Genomic DNA, 13816 nt, shown 5'->3' with positions numbered 1-13816 from the left:
ATCTCTTTACATTTTAAAGCGTAAGCAAGCATAATTTACTTACATACTGTAGTATGGTTTATAGGAAAGAAGCTAATAAATTGCTTTAAAAAAGAGCACCTGTGGCTTTTCTGTGAATCTTCCCTGGTTAGCCTCTCTTTTATATTGGAAATAAACACATAATGATGCAGCACTAGCCATGTTTAGGTATCACTTCATATATTTTAAGGGGTTTGTTGCACCTAATTTTAAAAACAGTCTTATGAAATTAGCAGGTCAAATGGTAGCATTCCCATTTTACAGGAAAAGAAATGGCCTAAAATCCTTCTGATTAGGCTAGAACTCTGCTTTAATTCCACATTTCCGTTATACTTTTACCACGTCTTTCCTGTCTATATTAATAATTAGTAAAGTAGAATTTATATATCTTAAAGCAACTTTATTTTGGATTATTTTATTTTGTGAAAGTGAGTTATATCTACAGACTCTGTTTGCTCTAAGGCTGATATAATGGTATTTGTACCATTATTTCGAGAAATCTCAGTCTTCCCATACCAACGACCTCTATTCAGGCTCACATTTTTTTTTTTTTTTTTTAATTTTTTTTTTTTCAATGTTTATTTATTTTTGGGACAGAGAGAGACAGAGCATGAATGGGGGAGGGGCAGAGAGAGAGGGAGACACAGAATCGGAAACAGGCTCCAGGCTCTGAGCCATCAGCCCAGAGCCTGATGCGGGGCTCGAACTCACGGACCGCGAGATCGTGACCTGGCTGAAGTCGGTTGCTCAACCGACTGCGCCACCCAGGCGCCCCCAGTCTCACATTTCTTAACAAGTTTCCTTTTAGGAAAGATTTTTATCTAAATGGACACATTGAGTCACGTTTTTTGTTTGTTTTTACAAATAAGTTGCTTGTATCATGGGATATTTTGCTGGAAAGCTTTCTTACGTGAAAACTTGCCAAGAGAAGTTCAAGAATCTTGAGAATTCCCCTCTTGGAGAAGCTTTACGCTCAGGACAAGCACGGCGATCTTCACCATCTGGGTAGGCCAAACTCTGATTTTTATTAAAGGTTTTTAATTTTAGCCAAAAAAAATTGTAATTGGATATTGCCATAATTGAGGGCATGAAACATTGCCTAACCTGAAGGACCATTGGAAACTTGCCATTTTTCAGCAAGCTAAAACTATTTCTGTTTTACTTGGAGTAAAATTTGTCTGCTTTTGTTTTTATTTGTTTTTTTTTTTTAATTTTATTTATTTATTTGAGTAAATTCTACACTCAACATGGGGCTTGAACTTATGACCCCAAGATCAAGAGTCTCATGGCTTTACCAACTAAGCCAGCCAGGCACCCCTACCTTTGTTTTAAATAGAGAGTTGCATCCTATCGGGAATGCTAATCCCAGAATAAAGGATTTTAATTTGGCAAACACTTTTGATTACTGTATTTTGGACTTTTCTTTTGAATTCCCAAATTTCATCAGTCCCATCTCTTAATCCTTCTGTTGTTATGTATGTACATTCTCCAAATTTTTGTTTTAATTATGTTAGTATAAATAAATGAATCCTGTCCATCTGGATAGGTAGATCAATAATGTAATTAAGTAGATTTAATAGATAAATTGTTATAAATGATAAAGTCCATGAATGCTAGTAATCCTTATGTATCTGCCTTAGCTAAATAGTGTTTATGGCCTGCTAGCTATGGAAGTAACTTCCAATTAATGTGGGAACTGGACATACTGGACATATTTCTGATTTGAAGTACTTTTTTTTCTAAGAACTTTAAACACATTAAAAATGATCTCTGAAGCTTAGGGATTAGAATATTGACTAATGCACTTTTCTTCTATATTAAGAGTGACATTTTTAAGCTGTATAAATGGGTCAGAACATATTTTTAAGGTTTTTGTGGTGGAGAGAAAGACTTCATTTTGCTACCATAAATGACCATGTTAAAATTACACGATTCCTTTAGAAAATAAGATAACTAGTTTTTATATGTTGACACACTTCTTAGGGTGTAGACAGTAACTTGTGTTTCTTATACAATATGAATTACAGGCATTATTCTCAGAAGTCAAAATATGACTCAAATGTGAGTGGTCATTCATCTTTTGTGACATCTCCAGCAGCAGACAACATAGAAAAAGACATGCTTCCTCATTATGAGCCAATTCCATTCAGTGCTTCTATGAATGAATCTACTCCCACTGGTATTACTGATCATATTGCCCAAGGTAGAAACTTCTCTTGAAATGAATTTCAACATTTTATGGTCCAACGTATGTATAAACTTTATTTGATCACCTTTTCTGCTGGATATCACCTGTATGTTCCACCACCACCCTAAACTCAGCATGTTTGTTGTGCATTTGTTTCTTCCTTCATTCTACGTTTTGTGACGTCCGGTAGATGTCAGGCACTCAGCTAGGTATGGAAGAAGTGTAGATGAATAAGACGTGGTCCTTGTCCCTGAGAAATTGTCTTAGACTGTTAGAAGATACAGAAATATAAGGAAAAATTACTAATGTGTCCCATTAATTGAAAATACTAACAAACTTTAGTGATCTAGCAAAGAAGAAGTGCTAAATTGGACCTCAGGGAGGCTTCAAAGAAGTTATACTTGTTAGGCTGGTCTTAAAGGCTTTCAGCTTTTTTGTCTATAATGTGAGAAAAATAATAATTACCTGCCTTACAGAACTGTTGTCAAGTGAGAAAATCCATGTGAAAATGCTTTGTGAAGTTTGTGTAAATACTAGCTTTGAAGATCACAGAATGTAAGTGAAACACCATCAACTTTGGATTAAGGCCTGGATTTGAATGATTGACATTGGCTAGCTATGTGACTTTAGGCAAGTAACTAATTTGTGATTCCTTCAGTTTCTTGATCTCCCGAATGGAGATAATAATACCTCTCTTAAAGAGCTTTTGGAATCAGATGAAATAATCAGAGGTAATGCCTGGCAAGTAATGGGCTCTCAGCAGACATTCATTTCCTTCCTTTGTTCTTTCAATCTAGTTTGCGGTGAAGAGTAAAGAATTAGAAAGTACAGGTTTGCAATTCCTTATCTAAAATCCTAAAATCCAAAAAATTCTAACAACCACAAAGCTTTATTTTTAAAAATTTTTGTTATTTATTTATTTTTCTGACATGGGGCTTGAACTCTCGACCTTGAGATCAAGAGTAACATGTTCTATGAACTGAGCCAGTCAGGCACCCCTACAAAGCTTTTTTAGTAATTAAACTGATGATAAAATCTGACTTAATTCATTTTAGACCCTGACCTACACTGACATAAGTCTATTTGTAATCTTTATCTTAAATGTGATTTTCCTGCATTTTGTTGTAGAAATATAAATGTTTGTTTATGCATTGCTGCTTCAAATCACTGAATGGATGGATAGTAAGCAATATAAGGGCCATATACTATGACATTTTTCTAAAATCTGAGAAACTGAATTTTGAAAAGTTTCTGACTATGAAGGTTTGGATAAGGGATTGTGGATAGAATGTTCTTTGAAAACGCTTCCTTTGATGCAAATACCATAAGCCAGTAACTGTAAGGAACAAACAAGGTTAAAGGAACATTTGAGCTTTTGTTGTTTAAGCTGGGACAGATTTGGGTCCATGTTTTAAGTTAAAGGGAGAGAGGGGAAACAGTGGGAAGGGAGAAGTTGATTATAAGTCAAGGTTCCAGAGGTTGTAGAAGGGGTTCTAGGTAGGTCAGAATATAAAGTAGCCACTAAATACATGTAGCTATTAAATAAAATTAAATCAGAATGCAAATTCAATTCCTTAGTTGCTTTGTAAGCATTTCAGTTCAGTAGCCACACGTGCTAGTGGCTGCTTTGTTGGAATGTGCAGATACAGAACATTCTGATCATTTCAGAGAATTACATTGGCCAGCATCGCTTTAGAGCAGGATGGGGTGGGGGTGGTGAGTATTAATTAACCTTTTGGAAAAGAAGAGACAGGAGAGAATGGAAGTTACAGTAATTAAAGACATTCGTAAGTGGGTGGAAGTTGTCGAGAGCCTTGACTTTTTTTTTTTTTTTCCCCTGAATGGTTGGAAACAAAGACCTCCCAATTAGAAAGGGAAGAAGGCTGGCAGATTAGGAGAGAGTGGTTAGTTATTATTTTATCTTCAGAGGCAGCTGTTCTATTTCTTACTGCATCTCTCATTTTGCCAGACTCTCAAGTCCGAATCCATTCTACTTGAATTCTAGCCGTGCATCACCTCTTCCTTTGTAATGATTTTCATCTTTCCTTCCATTCGCATTAGAAAATTCCATTCCACGTTACATAATTCCTTTTCCAAATAAAAGCAAACAGACAAAATGCCCTTTGGTATCTGCCTAAGGACTACAGCAAAGCCCATATTTCAGTATATTTTATGTCCTCCAGAACAGCCATCTCTCCATCCACTGCTCTGCTTTCCCAGCCCCTTCTCTAAATCAGGATTGCCACTCTTCGACTTCTCTCCACAGGGGCCAGTCGTGGCCTCCTCTGCTTTGCCCCAGGTGCTGTCCTTCCTTACCAGGACACTCTCCCCTTTTGTTTAAGTCCTGCCTGCCCTATTTCGTTCTGCTTTCTCTTACCAGAAATTGAGAATTATTAATCTTTGAAAGTAGAAAGCACTCCTTCGTAGCTGTAAGGAGACTTATCATAGGTAGTTTATTACAGTTAGATTTAAATCAGTGCTGTTTTATATTTTATTCCTTCCAGCTCTTTATAACCTTCCCAAAGTAGTAAATCATGCTATGCAGAATATTTTCATTGGGCTTTTGTAAGTGGAAAAACTTCTCCCTAATCTTCTGATTTATGTTCCATCATTTGCCACAATTTCAGAACAAAGAAATATTTTCTTTTTGGTGAGAAAAAGTATTAGACCTGGAAGGAACTTTAGAGATAGATCCTCTAGTCAAACTTGCATATTTCACAATTGAGAAAAACTAAGATTCAGAGAAGCTTAGTGATTTGCCCAAGGACATTCAGTGCTTGTCAGCTAAGTGGGAATGAGAATTGTGGGTTCCTAACTAATAATCTAGTACACAGTTTCCTTCACAATTTAAAAAATATCACGGTGAAGGGAAATTAATTTAATAACTACTCATTACCAATGAAATGTAAGTGCTTTTAAAATCCAATATGTTTATAATACTTTTATTTGCATTCTTTTTTAGCAAAAATTTAGTTTTCAAGAATGGTATATAGTATTAAGACTAGTTAGAAATTTAAAGCCTTTTTGCTTTGTATCAATGCAGTATACTTTGTAGCAAAATAAAAGGTTATGGTTGAAAACATTTAATGTATAGTTATGTTGATTTGAAAATTCTGATTATTTACTGGGATCTTCCTGTGGAGTTCTAAAATTCCACTTAGATAAAAACTTCTTTTTAAAAAATTATTTTAATTAATATGATTATGTTAATAAAATGATACACCCAATTTGTGTGTAAAATTTTGAAAGATACTATTTTTGGAGTGGTGTGTAAGACTTTTGTAAGTTAAGTAGTTGTTGACTGAATGCCATGTTGGCATTGGTTAATTTCTTTTAAAGTGTTTATATGGCTTTTCTTGTTGGTTATACATTTTGTAAACTATGTTTAATATTTGTTCCTGTCATCTAATATTAGGAGTAACCACTTCCTGATTTTTGCATCAGTTTTTGACTCTTTAATGATATGTATTCCTACCTTGACTCTCCTTGGGAGAGAGAAAGAATAAATGCTGGTTCCCCAGCCAAAATTATCACTGCCGCTTTTTTCTGCCTTAGTATTGCATCCATTAGATCTGAGAAAAATGATCCGTGCTGTCATTAAAGTCTATATTTTATACTTCTCAGTATGTATTTTGAAGTGTTTCTGTTTAAGTATAAAGATGGTAAATTTTTTTTAATAGTTATAGTTATTTGCATATAGGCTCTGGTTATAGGAACATTTAACTATACCAAGTAAAATGTGTACTATGTCAGGTTTTGTTCAATTGTCACTGGTATGCTATATTTCTTTTTAATTATATAAAAAGTGTGAATAATTTTCTAGTTTAAAAACTAACATTTTCGTGAATATGAATTTTGCTGGCATATATTATATCTATTCTTCTGGCCCTGGTTACTTTTTAATTTTTTTATGTGGATTTTAAATTTTAGAAATAAAAGCTTAACAGTGTACAAGAAAGTCAATTTTAGTTTTGTAATGATCTTGGGAAAAATTTGGGATGGTGGTAATAATTTGAGCCTTTATTTTACTTTATTCTGTTTTTATTGTAGGTAAGAAGCATTTCTAAAATGTAGTTGCTTTGGATTTATTCAAATCCTTTTATCGCCATTTATTAACTGTTTGTTGTTTTAGGACCTGATCCCAACCCTGAAGAAAGTCCTAAAAGAAAAAATATTACATATGAGGAATTAAGGAATAAGAACAGAGAGTCATATGAAGTAACTTTAACACATAAGACTGACCCCTCAGTCAGGCCTATGCAGGAAAGAATGCCAAAAAAAGAAGGTATGATAGTTTAGTATGAATCACTTTACTCTTTAGGATTGGAAACTACAGCATTAGTTTAAAATATTAATTATACGAATATGTGATTTAACTCCTCAAGCAATTAACAAAATAACCTTTTTTAAAAAAAAAGAATAGCTATCAGTTAACAATTTTTCCTTTTCTGAGGTGTTCCAGAGACCATTTGTGTTAGAAAATAATGAAGTCCAGATGGTAGTATGACTTAAGACAATGAGACTAGTTTTAACACATTGTAGAAATTATAAATCCATTTGAATGTTTTCTCTTATCAGAAGTCACCTTGGGGCTTGATAATGTTTTTTAAATGATGCATCTGTTGCATAAAACCGTATCTGGTGACTTGATAATGGGCTGTAATGCCACTTCTGGCAGAAGTGGAGAATCATGATTGAGTAGTGAAATTGATTTTCTTGTATGTTTTGTGAAATTGGAATAAGAGTTATTTGCCTTACAAACCAGCTTTTAGGGCACTTCCAAAAGAGGAGTTTGACCTTTTATTTCCAATAGTACTTTTACTTTATAAATTCAAAAATCACAGTTTGTTTTAATTCCTTTTGGAACTGCTGCACATTACCCAAAGTAAATTTTCTGGCACAGAAGTTTACCCCTAATGGAAGAAGGCATTTTGAATTGGGGTTTGTACCTGTTTCACTGTTAGAGTTTCATGATGTCTTTCTTGAGGAATTTTAGAGGGTATGTCAGTTGTTTAAAGGTTTTCTATTTACTACTGTAAAAAAGGGAAGGAAGGAAGGAAGGAGGTCCCTTGTACCTTCTTGAGAGTCCTACACCACAAAGAACGCAAAAATACAAATCTTTTGTATTTTTTATTATGATTGTTCTTTTAGAACCAATTTTTAAAAATTTTTTAAATTGTTTATTATTTTTGAGAGAGAGAGCATGAGTGGGGAAGGGGCAGAGAGAGAGGGAGACACAGATTCCGAAGCAAGCTCCAGGCTCTGAGCTGTCCGCACAGAGCCCGACGCGGGGCTCAAACTCATGAGCTGTGAGATCATGACCTGAGCCAAAGTTGGATGTTTAACAGACTGAACCACCCAGGCGCCCCTTAGAACCAATTTTATTTCTAATTAGTAGCAGTCGCTTCATTTAGAATTCTGTTTTCCTAACAATGTTGGATAATAATTACTGTCATGTTATTAGTGTAAAAAAAACCCAGCTTTCAAATATATTTGTAATAAGAAATACTTGTTGATGTTTATCATTAAAGAAGCTTTAGCATAAACATTATGCATTCAAGTGGCCATTACTTTGTAATATGTAAAGACTTATTGGTACTTTAATTTGAGGATTTAGACTGTAAGCTCCACGAGGGCAGGCAGTAGCATTTCTCTCATTTCTGTAATCTTTTTCTGCACAATGTAGTACCATGTCCTGATGTTTCAGATATGGAGTGTTGTGGTTGGGCCTTAGTAATAAAGGTTAACAAAATAGATCTTTGGCATTTGCTGGATTCTGACATTTGTGGTTTTGACTGAATGGTTGTGAAGTTCTGTCACATGACACTAATATGAAATAATTTTTTTCTTTGTAAAAAGAAAGCTGTGTGTGTGTGTGTGTTTGTATGCTTTATATACAGAATTTAAAAGAAAACAGTTTTGAAATAGTTTGGGTGATTTTTTTAGAATGTTCTGTTTTAGAGTCTAGACAGAAAATTTGACACTGACCGAGACATCACTGGTCAGAAAATGTCACCTAAAATATGTTTGTTGACATTCACCTAAATCAGAAATTAAGACAGAAATTTCAGAAACAGAAGCTTATTATCAATCAGTTGTCAGGGCAGTGATAGCACCACATTATCATAAAGCTTCTAGAAGACTACCTTATACTGATGAGGATATGAAGGTTAGGGGAAAAGTCAAAATATGAGGGGGGAAAACCCTATAATATCTTCTTATAATAATGAAATAGTTTTAAACAGACTCCCCAAAAGAATCTTGGGGAAAGGGTCCCTAGTCCATACATTGACAACATCTCCTTTACATTGTTATGAATACTAGAAGAGCTGTAATCCATCGATGAACCCTACGTAGAAGAGAGGCTAAAAGTAAGAGAAGACAGAGGAGCTTGTTTCAAAATGTAATTTCATGTAAGATGTAGGACTGTGGAAACTTTTTCCTTCTTGTATAGTATTACAGCTCGTGGGAGAAAAGAATGAATTAACCACAACCTGAAGACTTGATCATTTCTATTACTATATTTTTTGTGGAAAATAAAATTCAAATGTTTGTTACTATATTTTATTTCCTGGTAACTTTTTGGTGTGTGCTATAATATATACCACACTTAGTATGGCAAACTTGTAAAGGCACGCATGCTTTGGACCTAAATAGACTTGTGTTCTGATTTCAGTTCTATTTGCTTTATTAGGCTTGTACCTTGGGCAAGTTACTAATCTGTTTTCTCACCCTTAAAATGGGGGCTGTGTTTACTTTATAAGGTTGTTACGAGAATCAAATATTTATGTCAAGTTCTTGATAGAGTGCACCATTATTTGTGTCTGAACTTCAATTTGCAAAAGTCTGGCTAGCCCCTTTCTGTCATGTGCATTTATTCAAAATGAGAAGCACTTTTTAGTATAATAGCAAACTTAAATAGTATCTTTTACTTATTACTGTTTGGAATCATCAATTATTTGTGCTTTTTTCCTAGTCAAAGTAAACAAATATGGAGATACTTGGGATGAGTGAAAAATTGCATCATTGGACCTACTGAAGGAGTTTTCAATATCCAGCCTCATCTAGGTGGTCATGAATATCTGCATGCTTTGAGCTCAGCAGCAGTCTTCATAAACACATTTAAAACTAGAACCTGGGTTCTTGTGGTTTGGCTTATTAAAATGATGTTTAAAACACAGATTTTAATGTGAATGTTGTATGGCTATATTCATCTTGAGGAACTATATGAATGATGGTGTTATACCATGGTCACATGCAGTTTGTGAAATTGTTTTAAGTTACAGGATAAGGATACTCTTCTAAAACTAAAGAGTCTGTAATTCTCTAGGATCAGCATATATGAAAATAAATGATAGCTGCATGTGGATTTGGGGTGGGTGGCGGGGGGGAGCAAGCATAATTTTAAGTGTTAAGCTTGACATCCAAAAAATTATTAAAAAGCCTTTCTCCGGTGTTTGCTGTATTTACTTATTAATGTGTATGGTAAATAAAATGTAAAGGAACATGCATCTTCATTGATTTCATGGTGTTATTGTTTGTAATCTCCTAAGTGGTGTTTCACAGGGATAGGAAATAAAGTCATCTATTTCTGAATAATAATGATACAATGACTGTGACTCATGACGGTAAAGAGCAGAACGCCTTAGAGTAGTGGCTGTGTTTGAAATATTTGCAAACTCCACAGGAATAAAAATTGGTATACTTCGTTATTGACTTAATATTTGTTTCTGGTTCAGGTGAATGGAAAATGAAATTACGGTCTCCTCTAAATTCTGCTTTCTCATTGCAGTTCTACCAGAAACAGAATGTTCAAATTAAAATGTCATTTATTATCTCCATTTTCTCTGTGAGTCCAGAATTCAGGAAGGTTTCGGCGGAGTGATTTGGCTGTGTCTCTCAGATGCCGCATGGCATCTCTCCTTTCGTCTGGGTTTAGGACCTGGTCACATCCCGTGGGTGGGTTTGTGGACGTCTCACAACATGGTGTTTTCGGGACAGACTGTGACCTCTTAAAGCTCTGATGTGAATGGTGCAGCAAGAATGTCAGCAGCTGCCTTGCCTTTTATTTCTGGTTTGGCCTCAGTCCTGTAGCATCATTTCTTCACAAGCCTTCCTATCAAAGGGCAGGAACATAAGACTCCCACTTAGTCACATTTTTAAAAGAACAGTGGGGTGGAAGGTGTTGCAACTTTTCACCCTTTGGCCACAGCAATTGACATCCCTCTCATGCAAAATAAACTATTTTCCCAGGACCTCCAGTTCACATCCATTATAACAGCTCAGAGTCTGGGAGCGCATCTCATCAGGTCCAGTTGCAGAAGAGGCACTAAGGTGAGTGTCTGAAGTACCCTTTCTCAGTCTTCAGACCTGTGGACTGAAGAGAAGCCACCCGCCCTGTTCGTCCCAAATAGCTGTTGGGTATCACATCACCACACCTACTTAGAAGGGGGAAGTGAGAGGCTCAATGCCAGTCACTTGTCCATGGCGATTCCCACAAGTCCAATGCCAGTTCTTTGTTAGGGCTTAGGCGTTCCCACCCAGGGGTTCACCGTAGCTCTCAGTCCTGCCTGTCCCCGGAATGTAGTTCCCATTGGCAGCAGAGTAATTTTTTCAGCCTTCCTCCCCATAGAAATCCAGCATTCCAAGACCTCTACTATCCCTGTCCAAACTGATAACAGTTTTGTAAATCTGTGCAGTTCTGAAGTATCCATTTATGATCCATTCCATTACACAAAAGCCATCCATAAGTCTGTTGGGAGATGGTCCTTTTTCTATGCTGGGCAGCTCCCTGCGATTAGAAACCTTGGACAGGGTCTACAGGTTACGCCTATAAGACTTCTAAAGGGCCATTTGTGTGTCTGAAATGTCCTATGAAGCACTGTCGTGTGTTGTTGAACAAAACCTTTTGTCCCACTCTGGATGTGGTCTTTGCCTGGAAGCCATTTCTCAGTATGAGAAACTTGTAGGCTTAAGAGACTTCATGAACCTTTATATTTTCTACAAATCACATTTGGAAGTGGAATATATTCTTTATTATTATTATTTTTTAATGTTTATAAACAGGGCGAGAGAGGGGGAGACACAGAATCCAAAGCAGGCTCCAGGCTCCGAGTTGTCAGTACGGAGCCCAAAGCATGGCTCAAACTCAGGAACTACGAGATCATGACCTGAGCCCAAGGTGGACACTTAACCGACTGAACCACCCAGGCGCCCATGGAGTAAATTGTTCTTTATATTAATTACATCTCTTCTCTCATTTTAGACAGCTAGAAGAAGCCAAGTGTCACCCTCAACATTGCCCAGAAGGCTCAGCTAGATCAAGTTTTAGGTACATTTTCAATTTTCCGCGTCGCCACGGGTAAGAGTTTTGCTAAACTCTGTGACTCATACTCAAAATCTCTTCCAGCTTCCAATAACGTTTCCCTCTCCTGTGATCCTTGACAGTCACCTTGAGAGCTCTTTAGGCTTCTGTGAGGACCCTCATCCAGGCTTTTTAGTTTTCACTAACCATGTCCCCAAAGTCCTGTCAGTACATGATCTGCCTCTTGTCCCCCAGACCAATGTCGCGTTTTAGGTTTGTGTTATGGCAGCACCCCACTTACAGCTACCAAGTTTCTGTATTAGAGTTTGATAGAAAAGCCAAATTGCTCTGATACAGAGTAAGGGGGTTATTATAACGACTGGGTCTTTGGCAGTTGTGGAGCTGGAGATCAGTGTGCAGGCTTGTGCCTCTGCATCTAGTGTCGGGCCTGTCCTTAAGACAGAGACGCAAGTAGAGGGATACCTGGGTGGCTCAGTCGGTTGAGCGTCCAACTTCGGCTCAGGTCACGATCTCACAGTCCGTGAGTTCGAGCCCCGCATCAGGCTCTGTGCTGACAGCTCGGAGCCTGGAGCCTGCTTCGGATTCTGTGTCTCAATCTCTCTCTGTCCCTCCCCCGCTCATGTGCTGTCAAAAATAAACATTAAAAAAAAAATTAAAAAGAAAAAAAAGACAGAGACGCAAATAGAAACACACAGGGCTTGTAAGGCTTAAGTCTGGAACTGGCACACCTTCATTTCTGCCCCACATTCTGCCTAAAGCAAGTCATGTGGACAAAACCTAAGGTCAAGAGCTAGGTACTGTGCCCCACTCACAGTGGGAAGAAATGCAAAATTCCATGTCCGAAGGCAAGGACATAAGGAGAGGTGAAGAATTAGGCTGGTAATACAATCTACGAGGGCAGCAAAGGTAACTATTGCTGCCCCGAATTCCAGTGGGCCTTTCATTTGTATCTGTCTCATACAGACACTACCCCACATTGTATTACAGCTGTTTATTTACGTATCTTTTCTCTACTTCTTGAGTATGAAAATACCCCCCTTTCTTCTGGCACATTGCCTTGCATATTGTAGGTACTGAAAAATTATTGTCGAATTAATGAAGGAAGCCACTTCTGGGCTTCCAAATCAACAGGCCTGTGGTAACAGCCCTGATTTTCAAAACCAGGGAGGTATTAAGGGAAGTTCCTTTTTGATATTTGTTTCCCCACCGTTATTAATTCCTCCCTCCCACCCTTCCCCTTTTGTCACCTTCCCTTCCTAGCCTCATTCCTGTCCCACCATATCTAGAGATGTCTCTTCTCTCTAATAAACCAAACTACTCTTCAAGGTTGTAATACATTCTTCAAGATGATCATTCAGCCAACAAAGATTGAGTACTTACATGAACACTATACATTAAGAAACCAAAGGGGTTAACTGAATATTTTCCAGGGCAGCTGACACAACACTCACCTGTTGAATTACAAATTTGAAACTCAAAAGGACGGATAATAGCATCATGAAATCAAAAATAACTAAAGATATCATGCGTTAGACTGGAGTTCAGAATGACCAGCTGCCTAAGCATAAAATGGGGAGACTTGACTTAAAGGTAGGTCATGTGAAAAGCTTAGCACAGGCCAAAAAAGTGTGACACGTACTTTTGGACTCCAATTAAAAGTCGTGGTAGTCGTAGTAATAGCTAACATCCCTTGGTGGTTATTCTGAGCCATGCATTATTTATTGGAAGCATTTTGTAAGTATTAACTCATTTAAGGGGTATGTGCCTGGTTCGGTGGGTAGAGGATGCCACTCTTGATCTTGGAGCCGTGAGTTCGAGCCCCACATTGGGCATAGAGAGTACTTGAAAAAAATAATAAGTAGTAGCTCGTTTAATCCTCATGAACAACCTGTCAGGACAGTCTAAAATGTTTCCATTTTACAGATGAGAAATGGAGGCACAGAGCTGACTCAGCGGCGGAGCCTGGATATGAGCACAGAGCGTCATGCAGGGTCACTCTTGTCAGTGCACGTGCCTGAAATGAAAAGCTCCATGATTGCGGTCTTTTCTGAACCGGTCAATCCATGTCTGGGGTCTTGGTGTAAGAAAGGACAACACATACCAAAGGTGTCCCAAGACCAGGATGTGATAGGGCTGGAAACCCACTCCAATGGTTGAAGAAACGGAGAGGAACATGTGTTCCAGTGTTTAAAGGCCGCTCTGGGAAAGAAGAATAAGAATCCTATTTTGTAGCCACAGAGAAATTACAGGTGTAGGCTGACAAACATAAACGGAAGTCCTTATAT

General features: G+C 37.2%; 1 protein-coding gene across 11 annotated transcripts in view; it reads left to right on the top strand.

Moving 5' to 3' along the window:
* The window catches only part of OCIAD1 (OCIA domain containing 1), a 28261-nt gene extending 18544 nt beyond the window's left edge, over positions 1–9717 (top strand). For 3 of the 11 annotated variants that reach the window (XM_045474111.1, XM_045474107.1, XM_045474112.1), the window contains exons 6-9: positions 888–1023; positions 2046–2221; positions 6339–6491; positions 9183–9717. In XM_045474111.1, coding sequence (XP_045330067.1) covers positions 888–1023; positions 2046–2221; positions 6339–6491; positions 9183–9220 — 503 coding nt within the window. In that variant the 3' untranslated portion in view covers positions 9221–9717. Of the gene's footprint in view, positions 1–887; positions 1024–2045; positions 2267–2682; positions 6170–6338; positions 6492–9182 lie in introns of those variants that run through there. The other 8 variants (XM_045474116.1, XM_045474110.1, XR_006711481.1 and 5 more) reach the window with 7 other exon arrangements.
* The last annotated feature ends 4099 nt before the right edge of the window (positions 9718–13816 follow it).

The sequence above is a fragment of the Leopardus geoffroyi genome, chromosome B1 (genome assembly GCF_018350155.1).
Source record: "Leopardus geoffroyi isolate Oge1 chromosome B1, O.geoffroyi_Oge1_pat1.0, whole genome shotgun sequence".
In the NCBI taxonomy this organism is placed as follows: Eukaryota; Metazoa; Chordata; class Mammalia; order Carnivora; family Felidae; genus Leopardus; species Leopardus geoffroyi.
The sequence above is the reverse complement of the archived record's forward strand: the minus strand, read 5'-3'. Positions and strand labels throughout refer to the sequence as shown.